Here is a 27,942-nt window from a genome sequence, read left to right as displayed (position 1 = left end):
TGTGTATGGGAACTGTGAAAGGAAAGAGGGAGAAACCTCAGTGAAAAGTTATTGTTTTATTTAATAGAAAATTGACAGAACATCTTGAAACCATTATGCTTATTGCACAAATAAAGTTTTATGTTTATTGTTAACTCAGAGTCACAGGCTGTTTGATTGTCAATGTCTCATCCTCAGGACCACAAAGTCAACAAGGCAGCCTTACAGCTTGGGCACAATACTGCGGGAAGTTAATTAACCGGATTGGAACTAAACTCCCTGGTGGCATCATTACCTACTAAGGGGAAGAGAGAGAGATTTAAAAAAGTTAAAGACATTCTCTATTCCAACTAGTTATAGGAGTGCACAATAATATTTTGGAGGACATTCAATAGGGTCGCTGTTTAGTCTGACGACTTGAGGGCACATAAAATTATGAGCAGGGGCACGAAGTCTCGCAGAGATTTACAGCAGCAGCCCTAGCTGCCCAACATGCAAATTGATGTAAATTCAAGCGTTAATATGTTTCAGCATACTACAGTTCACTTGAACCGCGGGTTCACATGACAAAAGCTGATGACGGTCTTAGGCATCCAGAGAGTATCCATTGCCATCTCAGTAGCTGCGAACAGACAAACTGCAAGCTTTGTAGACTCAGGGCCGGGTTGCCGCGGCCAAACAAGATGGCGCTCACGCAGGATCACTGCCTCGCGCACCAGCCATACAGTGAATGAGTCCTTTTGAAGCTACCGTCATGGCCGCGCTCAAGATGGCGAACTGGCGCCACCGCAGTCTATCCGCCACGCTCAAGAGGAGGGCGGTGACGTTCCCTGCGAGATTCCGGCGCGGTGAGTCTGAGCTCCCGCGAGAGCTGCCGGCGCGTCGTGATGGAGCCGGGCGGTGGCGGAGGTCCGGGCTTGTTAATTGTCAACAATAAGCAACGGAGCGGGGGTCTCGGGCTGACGACGACGCCGCCTCCGCCAGGCGGAAAAGGCCGCGAGCCCAACCGCAACCAGCGCAAGGATTCGGAGGTCAGGCGGAGCTGCGGATGGCTCGGGGGAAGGGAGGCGTCCTCGCCCACTCGCCTCTCCCTTTCCTAGTCAAGGCTCTGGGAAGGTGGTAGGACGCGGCGGTCCTTGCTGGGCTGTCCCTTCGCTTCCTTGTCGGGCCTCGTAGGGCTCTAGAGGCTATAAAAAGGGGACTAGACTAGGCCAGAAAGTTCTCCTTTGGTCGGGGATGTGTCTCAGCGCACACCCACCGCCCTGCTTAAATCCTCCAGGAGAGCCCCACGAACGCCCCCACAGTTTGGCTTCTCTTCTGACCTTAGCCAGGGTCTAAAACCGCTTCAGATCGCAAGCTGGGGCTGGCTGACCCACCTCGGTAGTGAATAAGGACTCCTGCATCGTCAAGAAATAGACGTCGCCTCAATCTAGCGATAGGTACAGGTATAGGAAACAAATAGCTCTAAGGCTGCCATCCGCTACCCGCTTACATGGGACCTGTGGCAGCGGAGAGTCCATAGAGTCCAGAACGACTCTTGACTGTGAAAAGTTGCTGAGCAATGTGGCAAAGCAGGTTTAAGGGAGAGGGATGTCGCTTGCAAGGGGACAAGGATTAATGAGTTACCATAGTAACCCTGAAGCTCTAAGGAAAAGTGGAGCCATCTTGAGAACTCAACCTGTCTCTGGAAGGGGTTGAGGTCTGCCTGGAAAAATGGTTTAATTGGAGCTTCTCTTTTCTCTCAGGGCTATTCTGAGTCACCAGACTTTGAGTTTGAATATGCAGACACAGACAAATGGGCTGCTGAGCTGTCAGGTAAAATACAATCTGGTTTACTGTCTACATAAAATCATGTCATTTTATTGAGTCTATATAATAAACTTTGCCACAACACAAAATAAAATGTGTCTTCTAAGAAAAAAAACCTGCTTGAATTATCCCTGTTGATTCCTGTGCTCCTAGTTGCTTTCAGGATTTTATTTTTATGAGGAACACTATATAAGAAAAGTTCATGCTCTTTAATGTGGAAGTGGCATCCACACGAAAGTTCTCAATTTATAGTTCTGCTCTTTGTTATGTCTTTGGTTGTACTTGTTGTTTCTGCTAAAATATGGCTACTTTTCAACCTTCAGTTAATGTTTTGTGTTTGGATTTCACCTCAGTAGGATAGTTGTTGGCCTTCTGTAACTGTGTTTTCTATAACTGTAGTCAAGTATTGAATCTGAAGACCTAAATCACATATGAGTAGCCTATGGGCCCTGTCACCCAGCTGATCTGGCATCAGATGAAGGGCAGGGAAAAGAGTACTGTAGCCGATAACAAGGAAACATCAATTAGGATTAAGGGGAGGGGACAACTTTAATGTTGCAGACATCACTTTTTCCTTGCTGCCAATAGCAACAAGGAAACACAGTCTGCATCAGAATTGCCAGGTGGGAAGAGAGTCCTTAACCTCTCCCCCTTACAAGCTATCTTGATAATTGAACCAGAAAAGGAGTCTTTCGAGATCTCTTCAAATTCTCCCACCCTAATGACCCACTCCTAGTCTGAGCAGGCAGGAAGGGAATACAATGGTACTTTGGCTCACAAACGAGTTCTTTCCAGGAATTTGGTTGTGACCCAAATTGGGTGTGAGCCAAGTCAAATTTCCTCATAAGGTTCAATGTAAGTAAGGTTAATCCATTCTGTAACTACTTTTTATCAGAAAAAAATGAAACAAAGTGACAAAGAACAACGAAGTAACAAAGTACTGTACTGTACAGTGCAGAACACTAACCTAGGTGCAGGGGGAAGGTTATTGTTTTGAGGGAGAGTCCCCCTCCATAAGGACACTGGGGAGATCTCTTTCAGGGGTTTCCTCTCGTCTTTGTCTCTTAGCTGCAGGGTCACTTTTGGTGAAAAATCTGTCCATAGTCACTTGTTTTTTCCTGCACCGCATAACCCTCCGGAAATGAGAGACCACGTTATCGTTCATCATATTCAACACTCTGTTTGTTACAGTTATGTTGGGGTGGTGCTTCTCAAAGAAATCCTGGCATGGGCATGCTCCTGCAGGAAAGACGGGCACAGCACAGCTGCGATCATGCATGTCTTCCCTGCACGAACACGACTGCGATTGTGGGCATCTCCCCACTTGGGAGTGGGGGAAGATGACTGCAATCTTGGTCACCACCCAATGCAGAGTTCACGACCCAAGTCAAATTTTTCTTGAATTTTTTGTTTGCGACCTGATTTGGTTGTGAACCAAGGCGTTCATGAGCCTAGGTACCACTGTACTTAAACCTCTGCTTCTCTTGGCACTCTTCCCAGTGTGTATGGGAGGGTGACCAGGGGCACAGTGTATGTGCAGTTCCAACACATGGGTCCATGAAGTTTGCCTGACCCAATCTAAGCCATGGTTAAGATTGAAAATAATAAGTCAGTTTGCAAACCATGTTTTGCATTAGCTATGGTGTATCTACATTGAGCAAAGTGCAGTTTAGGAAGCAGCCATATCAATTGTCTTCAGTTTTTGTAAGCCCCTGAACTCAGAGGTTTATGAATATTCAGTGCAGAGTAAGAGAAACAGCAGAGATGATCTCTGCCTCCTTTTTAACTCTGTTAAGCTAAGCAGCTATTTTTAATTTTGATTTCCCAGTCTCAGAGAACCAGCCAGCAAGACAGAGAGAGTGTGGAGCATGTATTCCCGGTGCTGAGGTCAGAGCACTTGTCTCTGGGAATTTGGGGAATCCAAATTACCCAATGGCTTCCAATGGCTTCTTGATGATTTCTAAGGTTATTGGATCGCTCTCTTAGTCTTCCTGCTTCCCCAGCCTCTTTGCCTGCAAAGTAATGAGAAACATTTCACCCACCCTACAGGGCAGAATATATCTTAGTAAAGTTAATGTGTTTGAATGAAAATTACGGGTTTCATAAATTAAGAGTTATTAACACTAATCTGTTTGCTACCAGAAATAATAGTTTCTAATTATGTTACCTAAGTGTAGAATAAGGCACTGATATTTGTTAGACCATGCTGTGATGTTAAATAGAACCCAGTAATCACATTGTCTCTTGACAGAATTGTATAGCTATACAGAAGGTCCTGAATTCCAACTCAACAGAAAATGCTTTGAGGAAGATTTTAGACTGCATGGTAAGAGTAATTTATTGTATTTCTGCTATGAGCATGTCTTGCAGTGTTGGTCTGGGTTTGTTCTAGATATTTTTGTTTGAAACGGAATTAAACAGATAATTTCTTGTTTACCTTTATATTTTATGTTGTAAATCAGTATTACTTTCACTGAGCTTTTGAGAACAGTGTGAATTGTTTTAGGGTCAGATCACTCAGAATGTTTATTTGTGAATTTTCTTTGAAATACGATGCACTGATGAAGGGAGATTAACTTGTGAATTTTAGAAGGTCAGTAGTTCATTCTTTATGGATGATAATGGTTATTGTCTTAGCTTCTTATATTTCAGTTGTAACTTTAAATTGAAGCTTGACAATAATATGGATTCCAAATTTATCAGTGCTGGATTTGTTGAGAGGGACACAGCTTTAATCAGCTTCATGGTAGAGTGTTTTCAACTGTTCCTTTTGTATGTCCCAAATTACATACTTGGATTGTGTCCATATTTGTAGTTGTATTCTTTCCTAGCTGATACTATGACCCCAGGTTATATTCACATACTGCAACTGTGATTCATGTATTCAATGACTTTGTTGCTACTCAGAGTTAGATTTCTAGCAGGTTGATTTACTGAATGAGATCATGCTGTTAAAGGCTATTCAGTTTTAGAACTGTACATTCACCCCCTTGACTGGTGAAAGTAGCATCATATCAAACTTCTTGGCTTTACAGTCCTGGATAAGAAGTGGACAGAACTGGACACCAATCAGCATCGCACCCATGCCATGAGACTTCTTGATGGCCTTGAAGTCACTGCTCGGGAGAAAAGGCTTAGGGTAGCACGAGCTATCCTTTATGTTGCACAAGGTACACATTTTATTGTCATAGGAACTGCTTAATTATAAAATGTTGACTAATTCTTACATTAATGCATTAACATAATCCTTCTTTTAAAAATAAAAATAATTTCTTTTTCCTGTAACATAAACCTGCTATTAAGAGAGCAGTGCCAAAGCTAATGCATGGGTATCTACATTATTTCATTTCATACACATTCTACATGGCATTTAAATGACTGAGTCCATTTTGTTTTTGTTCTTAATTGTTTGGGATGAGATTCTAGAGAAAGTTATTTTTATAGTGAACCAAAAGTGGTATTCATCCATCTTGGTCAAAATTAAACTGCAGATTTGGCAGCAGTATTGTAGTAGCCCTACTACTAAGTCTCTCTACAGTTTTTAGTTGGCTGTATGATGAGATTAAAGGTGATTTCAATAAACTTAGGACAATGATAAGTAAGGTCTTAAGGCAAGTGACCCTAAGGAAAAAAAATGAATCCAGAATGGAAGGGAGTTTTTAAAAAGGGAAATTTTAAAGGCACAATTACAAATAATTCCAATGAATACAAAAGATAGAAGATTGCAGAAAAAAAATGATGTGGCTCCATGAGAAGCTTCGAGTTGATATAAAAACAAAAAAGAGGCATGCATAGGAAATAGAAGGAAGGCCAGGCTGCAAAAGAAAAATAAGGTGGCACAAAGGAAGGAACAAATAAAGAAGTTCAGGAATGACATTACAAATGCTAAAGACAAGAATGAGTTGGGGCTAGCAAGGGATGCCAAAACCAACAAAAAGGGTTTTTTCAGACAATACAGACAAGGGGAATTATTTCTTGTTGCTATAAGGAAGTTCTCTTAAGTACCACCAGAACCCATGTTTCATTGTAAATGCTGTAACAGTTTGTTCTAGAAATATTTATTCCAGATTATATGGGATAGTGCATGCTAGCCAGGTTTTTTTATTATAACTAATTTTGTGAATCCTCTGTCTTAGGCATGAGAATCAAGTAAGCACCTTGATTCTCAAGAGCAAGAGTGTGTTTTATTTTAAGATGATAAATAAGTTTTTGTAAAGTGCAATCTAATATGGGCCACAACTGATGAAATAAATTGTTTTTGTGGCTGCAGGCACATTTGATGAATGCAGTTCTGAAGCTGAAGTTCAGTCTTGGATTCGATATAACATATTCCTTCTGCTTGAAGTTGGCACATTCAATGCTTTGGTGGAACTTTTGAACATGGAAATTGAGTGAGTTTTATGTTGCTGCAGAATTGGAAATGTTTGAGGAATGTAAGAGGGTTAGATAGGTTGATTATGAACAGCTCCACCAGAGTATAAAGTTTTACAGTTTTATCTGAAAGATAATCAAATACCAGGCTTATTCTGGAATCCATCCAATTTTCATCTGATTTTATAGAAAGCCACTCCTTGAGTTTGTTGGGGTCTTGAGCAGGCTCCAAAGTTTAGGATCCAGTGTTTTCTTAGGCAGGTGTAACTGGAAGTTCCTGTCACCTGTCTTTCCAGTATGTGACCTAGAAATGTTAGAAGTGTTCCCTTTCTTATAAGGGAAGGAAACCAACTTAATCTGTTCTGAGGATGTCCTTGATAAGCTTACCAATGCAGAACTAAACTTGGGCCAGTATCGACTGGCATCTGTATAAACAGTGCACTTGTATGAATGGCTCGCTATTCTTTCTTATCTTTATTTATATTATAGGTCCATATTTCCCCCCTTTGGCTCTTGTTACTTATTTTGCAATGATGGACACTCAGTTGGGAACTTCTGGATCTTTGTTCCTATTGACTTTTTGCCATTCCTCCCCAGGGACCCAGAAGTACTTGGGGGAAGGGGGCTCAAAGTGGTCCGGTAGTAAATTCAAAAGTACATTGAAGCAAAATTCCAATTATAGTGTAAAGTGTAGTGTATAGTGTAAAGATGCAATTTAAGAATATTATTTCAAGTTAAGTGAAATAGAAGCTGTCTGTTCAGGGCTCAGTCTCTTCTCTTTCAACCTAAGTGTACTCATGTTCTCTGTCTCTCTCTCTCTCACTCTCATACATATACACATATTGGCACTCAGCTCCTTTCTTCCATCAAAGCTCTGCTCCCAAGGTGACATAAAGAAGATGGTGCTGTCAGTTTTGGGGTTCTAGCTAAAAGCCTGTTTCTTATGCCATAAGCATGGATTGAAGTAGATGAACAGTAGCCTTTTTTGTAGGAAAAGACAAAATGAGGGAGCATTATCTGCACTCAGCCTGTTAAATATAGCAGCTAATGAATCTGCTTTTCTTTTAGCAGACTCCAGCATGCCTAATTATTATTTCAAAAGTTAGCAGGAATTTGCTATGGGATTCTAGCAGTTTGGGAAACAGAGCGTAAATGTCTTGCTTAGTTGGACCTAGTCCAGTTTGCAAGCCCTTTTAGCAACTGTATTAGGAAGCTGCTGTAGGAGAGTGAATTAAAACAGGGTATATGCAAATATGCAGAATGATTTCCAACAGTGGAGAAAGACAAACTATACATGTTGTATCCATGCTGCTTTAGTCCTAAAACTTGTGGCTTTGGATCCAAATTGTAGGCAAAGTAGTTCAGCTTTTTCTTTTTTCTTTTTCTTCAGTAACAGTGCTGCCTGCAGCAGTGCAGTGAGGAAGCCTGCCATCTCCCTGGCTGACAGCACAGATCTGAGGTAAGTGATGTTAACAGATAAGGTATTAATGAGGTGAGATCCACAACAAAGGACTCATAAGTTAGCAAGGATAATTGTTTCCCCCTTTCCCTACTGTCTCTGTGCTAGTGACATATTTTGTTATTTTCTCCCATTTGTGAAAATTTTATTTATTTGATTTATATTGTGCTTTTTTCTCATAACAAATTCAAAGCACCTTACATCATTCTCCTCCTGTTGCTCTCAGTTTTATCCCCACAGCAACACCCCTATGAGGTAGGTTGGGCTGAGAGTCTGTTTGGCTCAAAGTCACCCAGTTGGCTCCATGACTGAGTGGGGACTGGAGCCCAGATTGCCTGACTCCCAGTGCCACGCTCTTAACCACTGCACTACGGTGACTCTCAATTTAAAAATCTAAAATTCAGATCTTTAGATCTGATATACCATTTTATTGCACACATATGGCCAATGCACAGACCACATATGACCTTTGTCTGACTCTTCATGCAACCTGCAGAGGCCTTTGCCCACTGTTTCCCACAGCCCAGGCCATCTGCCATTGGTCACCAGGTGGCTGTTTCCCCACTGATAATAACAGGGAAACAGCAAATGGAATCATTTAAGGTGGGAAAAGGCTTTAACCTCACATCCTGGAAGTCCCGCTGCAGAGATTGCTAGTTCCTCCCTTCTTTTAGCAAGGAAGCCTCAATCTCTCCTCCCTCCCAATGACCTGGTTCAGGGCCAATCAAGGGAGGAGGTTTTAACCTTCCCCATCCCAGTGTTCCAACTCCCTGAGCTCAGTAGACAGGCCAGGGTGCTTTGAGTCTCCACCTTCTCTACACCTTGAGGAGAGGGGAGAGACTGTGTACATGTACACATGCATGTACACAGTGGTGTGATTCCTAACTTGTCAGTGCATGAATCCCTCATAGTCAAAAGGTAGCCCACCCTTGCTGTTGTTCCAAGCACAACATTTTGCTGCTTCTGATGAAACAAGTGGGTCTATCAGGAGCTAATGTTTATCATTCTGTTCTTTTCTCCAGTCCTACCCCTGAAGTTTGGATAGTGAAGTAGTTTTGAATAAGCTGAACCATGTTGCCAGATTTGTCCTCTACAACTCACTTCATGTTTACAATCTATTTGCAGGGTGCTGTTGAATATTATGTACCTTATTGTGGAGACTGTCCGTCAAGAGTGTGAAGGAGACAAGCCTGAGTGGAAGACAATGAGACAGACCTTCAGAGCAGAACTAGGTATTGGTTCCATTGTTGTCCATTTACAGTGATGAGGGTACCTGATAACACTTACTTATTTTAAATCTAGAATCAGTAGGCCGGGAGTGGAGTTATTTTGCTGTAATTGCTATTAGTGGTTTGTCAAGGGAGGGAAATAGACCCTTTTTTCCTTCAGGCTACATGAACAAGATCCAAGTGAAATTTGAGTTTAGCACTAAGTTGAGGTGAAAATAGCTCCTACAAAGGTGACAAAGAGGTGCTGGTGCTAAGGACTGCCGTATCATGGCATATCATTTATGCTCACCAGTGGCTTGACTGCCAAGGATGAAGTCGAAATACATGAAGCAAGAAATGAGTTCTCTGCATGTAATTTGCCTCTCACAAATATGTTACCTTTCAGGGGCTCCGTTGTATAACAGTGAACCATTTTCGGTGATGCTTTTCGGGATGGTGACCAAATTCTGCAGTGGCCACGCCCCACATTTCCCTATGAAGAAGGTGTTGCTGCTGCTCTGGAAGACTGTCCTAGTAAGAGGCTCCTGTCAATGAATAAGTGGTGCTCTAACAGTTATATTCTTGCACTGCACCCAAAAATACTGTCTTCTTGAAATCTAGCCTAGTCACAAAAGGTGATGTGAGGAATTCCAATCTAGCTTCAGAGCTGAACTCAGTATGGAGATGAACATCATTTTTTAGGCTGAGGGACAGTGCCTTGCATTAGGATTTACCCTGCCTTTGACTTTTCTGTGTTTTGCTGGGTTGCAACCTGGAAGTGAAATGGATTTAATTGGCATTGTTACCACTTGATGTATATAAGATACTCAACACTTTGAAGGTACAAAGTATTTCCATTGTGGCACAAAAATTATGTAAACAAAATAAACTGTTGCTTGTTGGTTGCATAGCTATTCACTTTCCCGAGTCAATACTTCATGAAAGCACCTTTGACAGAAATAGAGCACTTTGTTGTCTTGGATAAGTCTCTATCAGCTTTTATGTCTGGATCCTGCAATGGTTTCGCATTCCTGGCAAAACTGCTCCAGCTCTGTCAGGGTGGATTGGGGATAATTGGTGAGCAGCAACTTTGATGACCTGCCACAGATTCCCAACTGGATTGAGGTCTGAGCTTTGACTGGGGCTTTTAAAGACATATTGTTTGTTTGTTTTTAAACCGTTCCAGTGTCACTTTTGCTGTGTGTAGGGTCATTGCCCTGCTGTAAGATGAACCTCTGCACCAGTCTCAGGTCCCTTGCAGACTGAAATTGGGTTTCTTCTAGCCCTGTATTTAGCAACATCCATTTTGCCCTCAATTTCTGACCATTTTCTCAGTCTCTGCCACAGGAAAGCTTTCCCGCATCATGATGCTGCCTCCATCATGCCTCACTGTGAGGTGGTGTTCTCACAGCAGTGAGCACTATTGACTTTGCACCACAGATGTTGTTTTGGAGCAAGAATAAAAAGTTCAGTTTTGACCTCATCAGACGGATAACCTTTTTTGTATTTGTTTGCTATGTCTTCCACATGCCTTTTTGAAAACTTCAACTAGGCTCTGATATGGATTTGTTTACCATTCTTCTATAAAGTCCAGCTTTGTGGAATGTCCAGGTAATAATTATTCCATCAATGGTTTCTCCCATATCAGCTACAGAGCTCTCCAGCTCCTTCAGAGTTATCATTGGCACTTCACAACTTTATCCCTGACTTGTAGCTTCCTGGGGTTTTTTGATACTTCTTGTTTAGGATATTCTCCCAACAAACTCTGGAACTTCCAGAAACAGCTGTATTTAATCATGTGGCACTGGAATTGCACACAGGTGGACTCCATTCTCCTACTTAAACTGGCTTGTGGAGACAGTGGGTTGCTTCAGAGCTTGCTTTGGCATGCCACAGCAAATGAAGCAAATACTTATGTAACCAACAAGTGTAACTTCATGTATATTTACTTAACTTTTGTGCCACAAGAAACATACTTTGTACCTTCAAAGTGTTGAGTCATATGTACGTGAGTCTTATGCACCAAAATATGAAAAAGCTAAAGGTGGGGAATACTTTGGAAAGGCACTGTGTTAAACATTCTATTATAACTAACCATAAATGTAAGCCACCATGAGATTGTCTGCATGGAGTGAAGCAGCCTTCTCTACTTCTCTATTTGCAGCAGTCTCAGGTATGGTGCAATGCACACATCAACTGCACACATTGGTAGGTTAAGGCGGAATCCTGGGCAGAGGCTAGGAAAATGTCTTACCGCTTCCCTCTATGATCGTGCAAAAGGAACAGGCAGCATGGAAAACTGTGATTTGTTGGACTGATTCTGTTCCTTGTGTTATTTTCACGTAAACCCTGTGTTGTATCTGCAACTGTTAGGACTATTTGGCACATCACTTAGAAGAGCCAGTGCTGCTTTCCTATACTGGCTGCTTGCTTAGTATGAGTATTCAGATTCCTTGGGGCTGCAGGTTGCTTGAAAACAGCAGATGGCACCATGAAGCTAATCCTGAGAGCATCAAACTGCCATGGATGCTTTTAATGTCCTGTGTAGGCGAAATCATGTTAATGTGAAACTAGGCAGTTGGCTAATTTTGTTAGAGCTAGCAAACATTCAGATATTTCACAGCTCAGCAGTAAAAAAATAGGAACATTAACTGGCTAAATTTGTTTAATACAGGCTTTCAGTTTAGGTAGGAATGTAGAGTGACAGAACAAATGCCCAAGCTAGGTTAAATTGGAAACCCAGCCTAACTCAAGCTTATTTCACAATCTTTGAGTGTCTCCGTATTTAAATATAATGAGTTCTGAATAACGAATAAGAAAGGAAGCTCCCTGTTTAAAAAAAAAAATCAATCAACTAATACAACTTTGAAACAGGAGTGTAGTGATCACAAAGTATGTTAGATGGTACCACAAAGAAACATACTTTGTAAAATCTGTCTGTTTTTAGGACTGCCAAAAAGTATAACTTTCAGATAATGCTTCCAGATGTCCATTTGTAAATAATTATATATTCTTAACTGCTAAAGACCAAAAATTATGGAGTCAATAGATTGCAATGTTAATAGCCAATTCTTAAAGGAGTTCCTTTTGTGATTAATTCAGTGTGGATTAGCTGCCACTACACCAGAACATTCCAGTCTCAAATAATTCTGTCTGGCTTTTTCAAACAGCATTACTCTGGCTACTTGGTACCTGCATTATTCAAGCTAAGTGGGGCTCCAAGCAAGCACCTCTGAATTTCTTTAAGGAATAGCAGGATATGTGAATAAGTGTGCGACTGCTAGGAATATGGAATTCTAAACTTAAATTTTCAGGAGTGGGCTTAGCATTATTCTCTTGGACATCTGTGAAAATAGGATATAACATGAACAGAGTGCCAGATTTAACATGCCTGGAACCTTGACTTGTGCTGTGCTATGCTATCCCATGTTCACAAATGATCTTGAAGATTTATAGATATATCTCTTTCTCCAGTCCTCCATTCCTCATTCTTCTTTAATTTACCAGTAGCAAATACATTTTTGAAGATTGTATGAGTGAGTGAAGAGATGCAAGTGAATGACTGTATTTATCCTCCTGTGTAGTGTACCCTTGGAGGATTTGAGGAGCTCCAGGATATGAAAGCAGAGAAGCGGGAGATGTTAGGGCTCCCACCACTGCCCGAGGATAGCATAAAGGTGATACGCAATATGAGAGCGGCTTCTCCTCCTGCATCTGCTTCTGATTTGATTGAGCAGCAACAGAAACGGGGTCGCCGAGAGCACAAGGTGAGGTTTGGAACAGATGAGTCAAGGGGCAAGTGTCTTCCCTCTGTTTGGAAAGAATAGTGTACACAAGCAGAAGATGGGCTAAACTTGTCTGTTATGGTGTATGCCCTTCCAGGCTCTTATTAAACAGGATAACTTGGATGCCTTCAATGAGCGAGATCCTTACAAAGCCGATGACTCCCGTGAAGAGGAAGAAGAGAATGATGATGACAATAGTCTTGAGGGAGAGACATTCCCTCTTGAAAGAGATGAGGTGATGCCCCCTCCTGTCCAGCACCCTCCAACTGACCGACTAACTTGTCCAAAGGGTTTGCCTTGGGCCCCCAAGGTCAGGTGAGTGCCTGTACTGGATAGATGTATCTACAGATACCTTAGAACTTGAAGACTCTGTCCAATCAATGCTGGAATATTTGACTGGTTCGCCTCATAGATGTCTGCATGGAATAAGTAAAATGGTGTTGGTATACTTGCAATGATGTTTATAGGACCTGATGCAGGATTTCTCTCTTTGATTGAAGCTAGAGTTATATTCCACAGTCTGTGGAGATTTTGAGATCAGAAAATAGTTTGTCATCCTATTTACAGTAAAAAGGAAATTTGTCCCTCTATGGATTTTACTGTATTATTATACTTTATTATAAGCTGTCACTAAAAGTTGGGAATAGTTGGAGGAACCCTAAAGATTTGACTAAATGATGTACTTGCTATTTTCTGTAGAGAGAAAGACATTGAGATGTTTCTGGAATCTAGTCGGAGCAAATTTATTGGCTACACCTTAGGGAGGTAAGTTAGAAAAACTCCAAATGTATTGTCTCTTGTGCTAAACTAGGTATGGCGATCTCTTACCCTCCCACATGCATTTAATGTGTTGGGTTGCTGCCAGTCTGTGCTTCTGGAACAGGAGAAATTATGCGAATTACCTTTAAGGGAAAGGGGCTAAAATATAGAAAGAACAAAAAAGAGTATTTGTATATATGGTGCCATGGGCAAATGAAGGAAAGGGGCAGAAAAGCAGGGACGCTTACTCCATCTAGAATTGCTTGTGCCAGATAAGTTTGCACAGCACCTGGATGTTCTGAGGATTTTCCAGAATTTTGTCTAATATAACAAAACGCTTAATGGAAGGAATTTTTGAAGTCTGTTGTCCATCATGAAACCACAATGTGGAGAATGCATATGGACTACACATATGGACTACATTGGGTTAATCCACAAATCTATATAACCGTTCCATTTTCATTGTTTCTTTATAGTATGAAAATGCCCTTTTTTCAAATATATGCTATTGGATCCCTTTATTTCAAGTTCTCTACCTGATACATAAGTTAGAGTTTAGACTGTTGGGGATGCCTGTAAACCTCTGAACTTGGAGGATTGCAGGCATCCTATGGAAGGTGGGAAGAATGCAGAGATGATCTTTGTACTCCTGCTTCCCCCTCCCTGAGCATCAGCTCAATGGGCAATTTCTTTTCTGACCTTAGATCTGGGAATCTGAAGCATCCTCTGTTTTCTGTCTGTCCAGGGACAGTGGGATCATTCTGCCTGTAAATGAAGCATTGCTAAAAATTCAACATGTTTTTATAATTTGAAAATTATTTTTATTATTAATTTCATTTCTATATCTCCCAATATTGAGGCTCCCTTGGGAGGTTCAAAACAATTCATAATGTACAATAATGAAAATAGTAGTAAAATATGGCATATGGTACCAATTTTAAAATGTGAAACAAATAACATTGTTTCACATTTTAAAATTGTGAATAATTTAAATAACAAAAACAATTTCAATAAAAACTAGGAATGTTAATATGGCTGACACCCTATCATTTGTCATTAAATGCCTGGGAATAGAAGGCAGTCTTAACCTGGAGCCAAAAAGCTGACAATGTTGATGTCAGACAGGGATTCTTATAATTTTCAAGCACTTCTATATTATAAATTGCTGAGTAGTATGCAGTGGTCATATATGTGTTCATTTTGCGTATGAAACTAGTTTGTATTGGTTTAATATAACAAGGAAACTTTTACTTTACACATGAAAAAACACCCTTAGATAATTTATACAGCGATGCTATACATGTCTACTCAGATAGAAGTCCCATTATTTTCAGTGGAGCTTACTCCCTTTTCAATGTGTATAGGAGCAGTAGCTGGCCATTCCTAGATTTATAACAGAGCGCTATTTGAAAGAAGGGTGAAAAGACAGTAAAAGCAAAATTCCTAATTTAAGTCAAAAGCTTCCAGTTCACAATTTTATTAGAAGAGCCCTTTTCTAATCAAATGTTATTTGGTTGCTTAGTGTGTGTTTGTTTTTTCCTCTTTAGTGACACCAATACAGTAGTAGGACTGCCCAGACCCATTCATGAGAGTATCAGAACTTTGAAACTGGTGAGTACCCAGCTTAATTTGTCTGAATGGAATGAAACTCCTCCCATGCAGGAGCAGTTTTTGGTCATGGTCAGTCTGCTAATGCCTCCTCATGCTAAAAAAATATAAACACAGACAAAGAAATGGAATCTATTGTGTTGTCAATATGTCAAGGTTAACTTCCTTTTCTTTGTGTCATTATAGCACAAGTATACATCTATTGCAGAGATTCAAGTGCAGATGGAAGAGGAGTACTTGCGTTCCCCCTTGTCAGGGGTAGGTATTCTAGGAAGAACACTCAGTGTGAAGGAAAATTGGATTGAAAAATGTCAATATAGAAAAGCAGAGGGGAAAGGAAAGAAGTCTAAGGGTGGAATCCTATGCATGTTTAAACTGAAAAGGGCTCTACAACTGTCAGCATTTCCTGCATAAAATTGTACTTTAAATTATTTATTTTTGATCGAACATTTTACTGCTTATACAATCCATCATTTATACTGGCTTCCTTTTTTTGAAAGAGGTTTACATGGTACACTTGCAGTTTTGCCAGAATACTGATTGGAAAGTTGTTCTCGTCTGTTTCCCACCCTATAGATCAGATCTCTGGAATAGATCCAGTGATCTCCAATTATACAGTGCTCCTGCTGAAGAGAGAAACAATTTTTTCCATTCCTCCTGTTCCCTGAAAAGTACAGGAGGCAACACAAGGGAAAAGGAGAAATTTATTGTTTCTCCCTGCCCCTGCCCCCATTCCTCCAGCAGAGGCTCCCTTTTGATCCCAGTATATTGAGCAAACACAGAAGAAACTGTTTTATTCACCAAAGAGGCATTCTGGATCTGACCTTTGTGATATGAGGCTGTGCAATTATTCACTCTACCTGTGGAAGTTTGCCTGTGTTGAAGTTTGCCCATGTTCTGAAAGAAAATATACTGATCAGTTTGGCCCACATTTGAAGTTGGAAAGGTTGTTAAAATGATCTCCTTGTGCTAACAGGGTGAAGAAGAGGTTGAGCAAGTTCCTGTAGAAATCCTGTATCAGGGTCTACTTCCTAGCCTGCCCCAGTACATGGTGAGTTATAGTCATCTTCAGCATATATTCCTTTCCAAGGCCCATTTTGTTTGTTTATTTTCCTTCATAATGTTGTACTCTGAGCTCCATACTGTCTTCAGAGTGGAAGGAATCTCTAATCCTAATCTGCATTTCATTGATAGTTTATGGAAACATCCATTTTGATATACATCTCCTCTTTGCTTGCCAGTCTGTGACAAATTGAACTCTTTGGTATCTCATGTTCATATCATGTTATCAGTGTCTGGGTGCTGAGTGCTCCTAGATCTGGGACTTCAGAAAGTTTTCTGCACTTCACTTAACTGAACTTTGATTCACAGATTGCCTTGCTGAAGATTCTACTAGCTGCAGCACCCACCTCCAAAGCCAAGACTGATTCCATTAACATCCTAGCAGATGTTTTGCCAGAGGAGATGCCGTGAGTCTCATACCTAGGGGGACAGAAAGTGGTACATACAGTGAATGAAAATGATCACATGTTGGCTTGATTTTCTTTGGGTGCTGTGTGAACACTGTGTGTGTGTGTTTGGTTGTTTATTTAATTGGAAAATTCTGTTCCACATTTATTTATAAATAAAACCAAAGAGGGTTGCAAATTTACTAAAATACATAGAAACTGTACAATAATGAAACCTCCCACATTATTCAAACCAATGCCATATAATAGGAGCAAGTTAAAACTAAAGCATAAGATTAAATATTTTTATCACATTGGAATGGTTGTGGGAATAAAAAGGTCATGTCAGCCCTTATGATGCTAAAAGAGAACCAGCTGTACTTCCTCTGAGAGGTATTCTATAACCTGGGTACCACTGTAGAAAATGCCCTATCTCACATCCTAACCAACACCACTACTTTCATATCAGGGTCTCCAGTGTTGAATGCAGTGCACAGGCAGGTTCATGTGGGAGGAGGAAGTCCTTCACATACCCTGGTCCCAAGCCATTCAGAGCTTTGGAATTAAGAACCTTCACTTTGAATTGCATCCAGAAATAAACTGGAAGCTAGTGCAGATATAGCAAAACTGACATAATGTGATCAGTAAATGGGCAGAAACCTATCTGGCTATTGCATTTTGAACCAGCTGACATTTCTGACTGCCTCTTAGTTGATGGAACACTTGCTTTGTTAAATCTTGCAAAATGGAAGCACGTGTTAGATGTGTGAATTAGAAAATCTAGCAGCAGGGAATGGAGGGTTTTATGAATAGAAACTTCAGGCTGGACCTGGCAAGCTGTTTGAAACTGGTCTGCTTTAGAAATGGCAATCCCCTTAAGTATATCAGGTGGAATTAGGCCAATAAGCAGCAGTCACTTGAAAATTTTCAGAACAGTTTAACTTGGTGATGTTTGTTTCAGTAGAAGTTGTCGTTCTTCAGATTTATATGTATGTACCATCCGTTGGGTGAGATTAAAAAAGAATGTGTCTGGAGCAACACATTCATAAGATTCATCATGTCCTTGCCAGATTCAGTGATCCTGCATCCATTGTGTTCAGGACAGTACCTGATTCTTCCTTTAAAGTCTTTCTGCAAGCATACCCTGGCCTACCTTTGTGGGTGGATAAAACCATTCATGGCTTATTCAGTTCTTCATTATCTTTTCTCATTAAAAAGAGTTAGAAAGAACTTATGAAAAACTCTTGAGGAGTCTTGTCTGTTTTGATTATCCATATGTAAACTAAACAAAAAGTGATTCTTTTCACAATACTGAAGCTGAGAATGGTAAAAATGTGTAAGTGTTACTTAAATGAGAAGTTCAATAAAGAATGTCTCAGTGCAGGAAAGTTTGTCTCACTGCAGTCACCTTCAAACGTTACAAATGATAATACTGTTGGTTTGGCTTCCAGAACAACTGTGTTGCAGAGTATGAAGCTGGGAGTTGATGTGAATAGACATAAAGAGATCATTGTAAAGGCCATTTCTGCTGTTCTGCTGCTACTGCTCAAACATTTTAAATTAAATCATGTCTATCAGGTAAGCCTGAGATCATCTGAATCCTCAGCATTGGAAGGGAAGATTGAAGTGAATCTGAAATTTGCTTGCTTAATGCACCCTATTGTTTCTCTTTCCTGCAACAGTTTGAATACATGGCCCAGCACCTGGTGTTTGCCAATTGCATTCCACTTATATTGAAATTCTTCAATCAGAATATTATGTCATACATTACAGCCAAAAACAGGTAGGTTAGAACATTACTAGCACATCTCTGTCCGAAAATATCACAACAGCACATATTATTCTCTATATTTTCAGTTTTTAAGAAAACCTGATCATCCTCCAGAATTTAATTTGCAGGAGGGAAATTGTCTCATGACACTGATAAGAAGTTTTTGAGGAAGTTTCCATTTCTGCCAATGTCATTTGTATAGGTAGGTAGTTTAGCAGAATGGTATTCCAACTTGTATTGTGACTCATGGTGATGTCTCAAGGCCATCAATAGTACTGGACTCTAACAACAGAATTTCTCTGTTGGGCTGAAATGTCATTAAGTGATTGGTTGATCTGTTTGTTTTTCCTGGCATTAACTAAATGTCCAGGTTAAACATATATGGAAAATTACTTCTGGGTAGCTGCAAGCTGAATAGCAAGGATTGGAGAGGGTACATGCTTTTCATATGTTTAAGCATGGTCATCCGTGGGCACCCATGCTGATCCCTTTTGTTCTTATATATTTTAGCATCTCTGTTTTGGATTATCCATACTGTGTGGTACATGAGCTGCCTGAGCTGACTGCAGAGAGTCTGGTGAGCAAAGCTGCCAATTCCATTTATCTTGACAGGGACATGCAAATCAGGAACAAGAGGCACTTCCTCATATTGGCATTCTTCCCTTGATCATTTTTCCTTTTTTTTCCCTTTTTCCTCTAGGAAGCTGGAGACAACAATCAATTTTGCTGGCGGAACCTGTTTTCCTGCATCAATCTACTTAGAATATTGAATAAATTAACAAAGTGGAAACACTCTAGGACCATGGTGAGTTGGAATGCCTACATTGCTGAATGTACCTGCTGTGAATGCTGTCCCTAACACTATAATGTATTTATTCCATATGTACCATAATCTTGTCTGGAGCCCACAGTTATTGATGGAACTGTGGGTGCAGCCTTGAGGAATTAATTACCTTACTTTTACCTTACTTACCAGATGCTGGTGGTGTTCAAGTCTGCTCCTATTCTGAAACGAGCCCTCAAAGTGAAGCAGGCCATGATGCAGCTGTATGTTCTCAAGCTTCTCAAGGTGCAGACAAAGTATCTAGGACGGCAGTGGAGAAAAAGTAACATGAAGACTATGTCAGCAATCTACCAAAAAGTGCGACATCGGCTCAATGATGACTGGGCTTATGGCAATGGTATGTCCTGAATCAGTCACCTCACCTTACCTTACTCCGTCCCAAACCTATGATGAACCTCTGGTTGTTATGTCAAGCCACTTCTCTTGAAGCACCTGCCTTCCTATTAGCAGGTTGCATTAGTGACTATTAGGAGTGCATGTGGCCGTTCCTCTTATCCTTGATTCATACATTTTTATTTATACTTTATTCAGCCTAAATACTCCCATGTTATGAAAAGCAGTTTGCTCCTCTAAATGAGTGGCACATTTAACTCTTTAGGTGCACATATTGTGCTTTCTCAGTTTGGTGTAATAACTAAAATGATATTCTTGAAGAAGAAAAATCCAGGTTCTAATCCCCTCTTGACTGGGTAGCCTTGGGCAAGTTGCAGCATCACAGCCTAAGTCTACTTGACATCTAGATTGGTTGTAAAGAACAAAATGGAAGAACCCCATATATGTTACATCATTCTGCTTCACAGAATGAGATGAGATATTCAGGGTGAAGACAGGTCTGGTGGGAATTCGCAAGTGTGCATGTGCATCTCACCCCTATAGGTTTTATGTTTCTTAAAGATCTGCCAAGTGGAGTGACATAATATTGAAGTGTCTGTATTAAAGCAGGTTGGCAGCCTAATTACCAGTAGCCTGTGACTGAGTTGAACATCTGGCTTCAAACATGAGAGAAATTCCTACTTAGACTATAGATTTGTATATTAAAAGCTCCTTATCCACTCTGTTCTGCCGCACTGAAAATTGGGACTGTGTAAGTCTGTTGGTGGGTGGTTTGCAGGGAAGAAGCTCCTAACTGAAACCTCCTCATATTCATTCTCCATGGAAATGAACCAGGAGCCTGTATATGTTGGTACATGGACCACATGAACTAGGATTAAATTAGCAAAGTGAAATTTGCAATAAAGAGAAACTGGTGGATATAATATGCCATTCCAAGAATTACATTTATATCCAGACAGACCTGTTTCTTGAACAGATGTCAGCAAGAGGTATGACTTCATGTTTTTTTGCTTAGGCAGAGAAATATGCCTTATGCCAGGAAAACAGTATTCATTATCTTTCTTGGAGCCCATGCTACTTATGAGGCTGTTTGCACCTACTGGCAGTAAATTGTGGACCTATCTGAACATCTGTCCTTCTATGGAATAACCTGCCCACTGTGGCCCAATAAATATCCATTGCCTGATTGGAGGGTGGCCATGTGATGTTCAAAGCCAGTTGCTAAGGTTAATCATTAGTAGACACACAGTTAAACTAACCACTAATTGTAGGTTAACTACGAGTTGTTGAATGCGTGATTAACATGTGTACTGGTTTAGGTATTGTGTAGCACCCTCCTGTTGAGCAGATTACTAGTTAAATATTCAAAATGGCCGGGAAATTCACCTGGCATTGACACACACCATGCCAAATCTTGGGTTAATTAACTCATAATTTGCTGCCATTGTATATGAACCAGTCAGTGAGACATATATGCAATCCTTGATTAAATTGTTATCATTCATGATGGTATATTACCTGAAAAGCTTAAGCTCTTGAAAAACCATCATCCATCTTTCTGTAACAAACAATTTTGTAAAATCATTGGGAACCATATTGCTAAGTTCTTTAGTTGGATTCCTTGCAAGAGGAAGGAAGGGGGCAACTGTGTAATGTAATATTACTCTTATTACTCCTAATGATAATATAGTATTAATTCTGGTCCTCATTCAGCACTGAGTACACCTTCAAAGAAGGGAAGGAACATATGCTCTGGTTTTTATCCCAGTTTTCCTAACCTTTGGTAGGAAACTATTATGGAGAAAGTTTAGGGGCATGTAGCAGTCTTACCCAATAAACACTGGATCAAAATGCAAGCTCCCATGTGCGTACTGACAGACTACATGTAAGAAATGTTCCTTGTTCTAGCCTCCATCTATTTTATTAACTAGATGCAATCATTGACCCAATCTGTATTCTTAATGACCTTAGTCTCTGTCTCGGAAACTGCAGATTCTGTTGTTCTACTTGTAGCAGCCTGGCAACCACATACAAGAGTTCCATAACCCACTGTAGCATATTAGCCTGGGAATTTATAACTTTTTATGTTACTGCTTCAGTCTATTTCTGCTCTACTATGAAACCTGAAAATCTGACTTTTTAAACTAATCCAGTGAACATTTCACAGTGGGGGTATGACTTGGATTGATTATCCTCTTCTTGACTTCTGCAGATCTGGATGCACGTCCATGGGACTTCCAGGCTGAAGAGTGTGCTCTGCGTGCCAGCATAGAGCGTTTCAACTCCCGGCGTTATGATCGGGCACATAACAACCCTGATTTTCTGCCTGTGGATAACTGTTTGCAGAGTGTTCTAGGCCAGCGTGTGGAGCTACCTGAAGATTTCCAAATGAATTATGACTTGTGGCTGGAAAGGGAAGTTTTTTCTAGACCCATCTGTTGGGAAGAATTACTGCAGTGACATCTGATGAGGAAAATCTCAGAATTCAGAGCTAGTACATGTGCCCAAAGACTAGGTTCCTGCTCTTCAGTCAACCAGGCATAGAGGAGATATATGGATTTTTCATTTATTGTAAAGAAACCTGCAGTTCTACCCTTCATCTCCAGGTGGCAGCAGTTATTTTTTTACTGCTCTCAGGATCCTGTCAATATGGCTTCTCTTAAATCTTTTGGGTTGCTTCAGTTACTGGTCAGTCTGGAAGCTGCTTTGAGACATGAACCAGTTGAAAAAAAATTGGGAAAATATCAGTGTTGGCACTGATTGCTGTTCAGTGATCCTTGTCAGGCTTCTGTTCACTGAGCCTGGGTAGCTACTCTATTTCAAAGCTGGAATAGTAGCTTTTTCTGTTTTGTCCCCATGCTTATACCAAAAGGACAGAACAGCAGTAATTTCTTGCAGGCTTACATGAAAGAAAGAATATTGTGGGTGTAATAAGAAATTATAGATGGTGCATACTATTCTCCATGCTGATATAAGAAAGGAGATCTGTGAAGTCCCATCTAGTAGATGTAGGGGTGCAGTATAATCAAGAGGAGCAGGAACTGGGCATAGGGTGTTTTTATAGCAGTGCCAATAGTATGCTCTTCTTTTGGGAGTTGGTGGGAATATTATAAATGGCTTGTCCTTGCCTAAAGAAGTGAGCAGGTAATTTTATTTGTATCAGGGCTGTTGTCCCACTTTGTTCTCCTGGCATAGCCAAACTCCTTAAAGAACTACAGGTCATACCCAGTGTAATTTAATACTAATATCTATTTTTATTAAGTATACTTCAGTTTTGGAGGTTGCACCCGACAAGGGCAAACTCTCAGTGTTGCTTTTCTGTTTTCAATGTGCCATCCTTCCATTTGTCTGAGACCTGCTCTTCAAGCAGTTTTTCAGCACTGGTGCACCAAGGTAGTGCAGTTTTCCTGGTCTGCCTGCATGCCAATCCCTTGTTTGTGTCTCTGCTTCTCAGTTAAGTATAGCATACCCAACACACTTACTGCTGATTAAGACAAGCAAATTCATTCACTTTCCAGCTGGATACTCCACTCCAGCCTCATTCTCACTCGCAAAGACAAGATGAGGTGCCAGGCCTGTGTCTGGACTTATTCCAACTAGCCCCACACCTGTTTGGAATAGGGCAGTCCAAACAAAGGTTACCTGCCTCCATTAAGCCTGTTCAAACCAATATAATGAACAAGGTGAAAACAAGGACACCTACTTGAAATTGATAAGTGGAAAGGACTTGTTAATAAAGTAGGTGTTTCCTTTTCCTTAGAAGAAGGTATCTCCTGTGGGAATGGACTCTCAGCTGTTGCTGAGTATATTTGCTTCCATTCAGGAGCAAAGAAATACAACAGGTTAGCACCAAGTACTGCAAGATGGTGGATTTTTTCCTTTTGTTTTGTTTCTCCTCTGTGCTCTTAATTACATACTTACATTGAAGTCCTAAGGCAACTTACTTAGAATTAAATTCCATTGAAAATATTTTAGGGTTGGGGGTTCATTAAAATACTACCACAGTACTGGGGGCTTGGAGAGCACTGGTCCAGCCCTTTGTATTGAGCCTGGATTAGTTATAATCCAAACACTCTGATAAGTTTTTTCTGCATCGTTGAATTTCATTTAGGCAGAGAGCTGCAGGGACCAAGGTAACCTTGATGGTTTAAAGATAGGAAACAATTTTAATACATCAAATGCATTCAGTTTAAGAAAGTGCCTGCCAGGCAGCCAGTCCAAAAATTGTGATTTAACCACAGATGGGGGTTCCAGGGGTTTTTTTTTTTCCGAAATGTACTATAATGAGAAGTTGGATTTCCCCATATCTGTATTGTGAACAGTGTGATGGTGACATGATCGTGCAACAAAAGCATATGGTCACATAAAACATTAAAAACAAAATACCTTTCAAGCTTATAATGGTTATTTTTGTATATGAATCTTCAGCTTTAAGTGCCTCCTGGAAAGACACCAAGAAACTTGTCTGATGTAAATTGGAGACTTTGGAAGGAGGTTAGATTATGAATTCATCTTCAGTATGGGAACAGCTTAACTAGAGTTTAGGTGTGAATGCTACTTTTCTGTTGTGTTGGAGGCTTTAGCGAATTGGTAGGAAAACCCCTCCAGTCATTATCTGAAAATAGGGTAACCTGATGGTAAGTTAATGTTCTCCTTATATCTGCAATTGTATAGATTTCAGATATAAAAAAAAATCCCCACCATTTCTAATGGCATGCAAACTTAGGATGCCTGCTGTAGATGATTTGGACTACTCTGACTGTAGTTTTTAACAGGCTGTATTATGTTTACACACAAGAAGTAATTTGTGACTGTCAGTGTCATATCGTTGTAACTATATAAGTAGAAACACTTCCTCTTGTTGCACTTGACATAGTGAATTTATTTATAATGAGGATTTACAGCTCACCTTTTAATAAAATATTGAAGGTGGCTTATACTCAGAATTAAAATATCCTATAGCAAAATGACAGCAAAGGCAATACCAAATGGCTCTTGGGTCTAATTGCTATGCTTTCTGCAGAAGCAAAGATGCAGAGATTGTGTATTTCTGACTGGAATGCATAAGCAGTTTTGCAAGCTGCATGGAGCCATATAATACATGGAGTGCAGATAAGGCACGCTCAGGCTGTGCAGCTGGCTAAGATGTAGCAGCTTCACACAGGTGAAAGGGTTGTGTGCTCATACTTACATAGCCTTGTTGAGTGCATCTGCATCTTGCTTAGGCAAAATCCATCTCTACCAATCATTTATGTATCCTTTCATATCGGAATGGGCTTCTATGAGCCTGCAGATGTTTTCTTTAATTCAGCTGCAGTTGTAACACCTTTTTTATTATTCCTTGCTTTAATTGCTTGTGGTTTCCCTTACATTCCATCTCTTCCTCACTTTCCTTTTCAGTTGCACAGTAAAATTATGTATGGCTTTAACATGGTACTAATTCATTTTGCTATGGCAGTACTGATTTCTTCCTAGGGAGAGTGGCTTCAGGCAAGGTACAGTTTGTCTATTTGAAATATATCCCAGTCAAGCTCAGATACAGCCTTGTTAAATGTATGTGGACTTTTGAGGAATGTGCATGTCTAACCAGTTTTCTGCAAACTGGAGCCCTCCAGATGTCTTAGATTGCAAGTGCCATCATTCTTAGTCCATATGGTCTACTGTAGTGCCTTCACTGCACCCTTATTCCTGTTTCTCTACAAGCTCAGGTTTAAAGACATATTTCAGCAAGTAATTTGGGTTCCTAATTACAGCAATCACTGTGCTGCTTGCATGCTTTGATTGTGTAATTACACTTGCTTACACACACTCTAATTGAGAGGAACAATTGTGTAATAAATTTCTAAAAAACTGATTTATACCACCAACTTCCATTGGCCAAAAAAAAAAAAAAAAAAATCCCAGGCAGAGTTGTGTTTCATGACTAATATGATGAAACAAATCAGCATTTTTGTGGTTTATATAATATAGAACTCTGTATTATCCCTTAACAGTCTTGAATTATTTAACTATTATAGTAACATAAAATGAAAATGAAACCAGAAGCACTTAGAGTAAGTTTCTGTACCCACCACCCCTCCAGCTTTGACTCAGACTCTGATTTGGCATTTCAGAAAATCATCCAAACCATTTTGGGCCATTCAGGAATGCATCTGCTTTTATTTGTTTCCAAAGTCAAATGGAAATGGAAATCAAATGGATGGAAATCTGATCACAGGAATTCTAAACATTGTCACTAACAGTTGTTTGCTCTCAGTCAGAATTGGATGATAGTTGCAAACATAGCAGTCCCTTAAGGGAGGAGATTGTCACCTAAATGACAGAAAAATAGGTGCAGGGAACTTGATGCCACACACCTTTATATTTTGATTTGGTTTTGGTGGGGGTGAATAATTCACCACTTTTATTTCATGGCAAAATTGAATGAAAACTGCAGGGATAATTGCCCCTTTGTAAACTATTAAGCCTGGCTTATTTCAGAACAATAGTTTGGAAGAAACTTAGTACAAAGCAAGTCATATGACCTAATCTATTTTCATAGTCTCCAAAAGATATCACACTCTTCCCCCGTGTTCTGGACATGACAGTCTAATAATGATCCCAAGTCAGGGGTCTTCAAATTTTTTGGTCAGTAGATATGAAAATATAAAAAACTTCAGTAGGCTCCACAGACAAAATGCCTAATCAGTGGACTGTTGCTTTTGACATCTGCTTGTCACACTATGGAATTTAGGCTGCACCTTATTCAGCAAAAACTGTACTTCAATGTCTGTTTGACACTGCAACTTCAATAAAGGATTGTCTTAATTTGCTGGTGGTACAATACAGCTAATGCTTCTTTTAAACATGTTTTTGCAGTATCCAGTAGGGTTTTTTGTGGGGACGGGGGGAGGTTACTACCCAGTTACATTTTGTACTGGAGCAATCCGTAATAGTCATTGATGTACATGCTCTTTTAAATTATTTACCTATTTCATAGAAGTGAACAAATGGTCATTGTAAATGGATTCTCTGTGCCTTGGAATGATAATCACTTACCTTCTATAACTCAATGGACTGAGGACCTGACAATGCTTTCAGTGTTTGAACAGGTGGCATATGTATTTGAAGGGTTGCCACTTCCTTCAAATGGAAACTCACTTGGATATTTGGGCTACTTTTGTTGAAACTTGTGTACGATTGTTAGGCAGTTGTGTGCATTTCATTCAAATCCATATATGTATATCAAAAGCTAGGAAAAAGTAAGCATGGGTGCCATGCTGGAGACCCTCTCATGGGTGCCATGGGCTGCATTTTCAAATGATGTGGTTAGGGCCCCAGCCTTAAATAATCATCTTACAATGTTTCAGAAGGATTTGTTAATTCGTATAAAGGATACTATTTCATACAGTTGTCCCCAGGCAAGAAACAGGCAGGTTCAGAAGAATAACTGTAGGTTCTAGGGAATTAATGATGACTGAAAACCAAGACTTTTTTTTACATAGTGAAGGTTAGTGGTGTTAAAATGGCCACCTTCAGATGAGAAGATGGTCATATCAGTCACTGAACCATTCTCCCTCCCCTTGCTCAGAATTGTATAACCTAGAGAAAAACGGTGATAAAGACAAGGTCTCAGCACTTCTGGAACAGGAATTGCTAATGAAGCCTTGTTTTGGAGTGAGTTTGGTTTTGTTGCCTTTAGGGGGGAGCCTGCTCTGGTCTGAGAAACAACAGGCCATGGCTGAAGTGGCACAAGCCTGCTTGAGATTGTGGTTTTATCTGAATCTGGTACATATCTTTACTTAGTACATATGTTAGGCCCTGAGTGTAGGATGTGGTGCTGCAGTCTTGCTAATTGAGCAGGAGCAGGGGAGTGTCTGTTGTCAGACCTGGTTTCTAAATTGAGTCCTAATTCAAAGGTCTTACGATGCTTTCATAAATCTGTCAGGCATTGGCAGTCTTGCAGGAGGGATATTTTAAAGGTTTAGGGTTTCCAGCCAATGTGCACTGATATTTTACTTCTTATTTCTCTGAGCAGGCTTTTCTTAGTGATGCTGAGTCAAGAGTACACTAAGTGTACACTAGGCTGGATTGTTCAGTGGAACACAAGCAATGGGAAAATAATATATGTACAGACCACTGTTACAGTCCTTTATTAAGTGACAGCCCTGACCTAGCTCCTTGGTACCTCTGAATGAGAGATGGGACTCTTACATTTGAACATAAATATCCTGGAATAATCTTAAAATATTTTGTTAAATATCACAGCACAACCAGTGCTATTATCTTCCTATGCTTGATGCTTCTTCAGTTCCTCTTGTGCTCTGTGCTATTTTTCACTGCTAGTTCCTGTTAGGAATGTTTTCACAATGGTCAGGTATGCACTTGCTTGATGGTAGTTACCTTGTGTATAAAATCAATGCCAGTTATTTTAGGATGCAGTGCCACACAAACTAGTATCTCAGTGCAGCAGATTCTGGGTTTTGGAGTGACTATTGATCTTCAAAGAAATACCTGGCTGGCATCCTTATCAAATAGCACATTTCCCGCACAGTATTTTCAGCCTATTGCCTGTCATAAATGTTGTAC

General features: G+C 40.2%; 1 protein-coding gene across 1 annotated transcript; it reads left to right on the top strand.

The window, feature by feature from the left end:
• Nucleotides 1–852: 852 nt before the first annotated feature.
• Nucleotides 853–26,199, top strand: STRIP1 (striatin interacting protein 1). Its single transcript, XM_044443246.1, has 21 exons — nt 853–1,010; nt 1,725–1,794; nt 4,040–4,114; nt 4,824–4,958; nt 6,059–6,179; nt 7,550–7,618; nt 8,744–8,850; nt 9,233–9,360; nt 12,411–12,593; nt 12,709–12,926; nt 13,311–13,376; nt 14,918–14,981; nt 15,165–15,236; nt 15,955–16,029; nt 16,350–16,447; nt 17,878–18,004; nt 18,109–18,209; nt 18,708–18,774; nt 18,898–19,002; nt 19,174–19,378; nt 21,587–26,199. The coding sequence occupies exons 1-21, from the start codon at nt 867–869 to the stop codon at nt 21,832–21,834; spliced, it is 2,478 nt and encodes an 825-aa protein (XP_044299181.1). The 5' UTR covers nt 853–866; the 3' UTR covers nt 21,835–26,199.
• The last annotated feature ends 1,743 nt before the right edge of the window (nt 26,200–27,942 follow it).

This window comes from Varanus komodoensis, unplaced genomic scaffold (assembly GCF_004798865.1).
Source record: "Varanus komodoensis strain SLA01 unplaced genomic scaffold, ASM479886v1 scaffold1, whole genome shotgun sequence".
Taxonomy (NCBI): Eukaryota; Metazoa; Chordata; class Lepidosauria; order Squamata; family Varanidae; genus Varanus; species Varanus komodoensis.
This window is presented reverse-complemented; position numbering and strand designations above follow the sequence as displayed.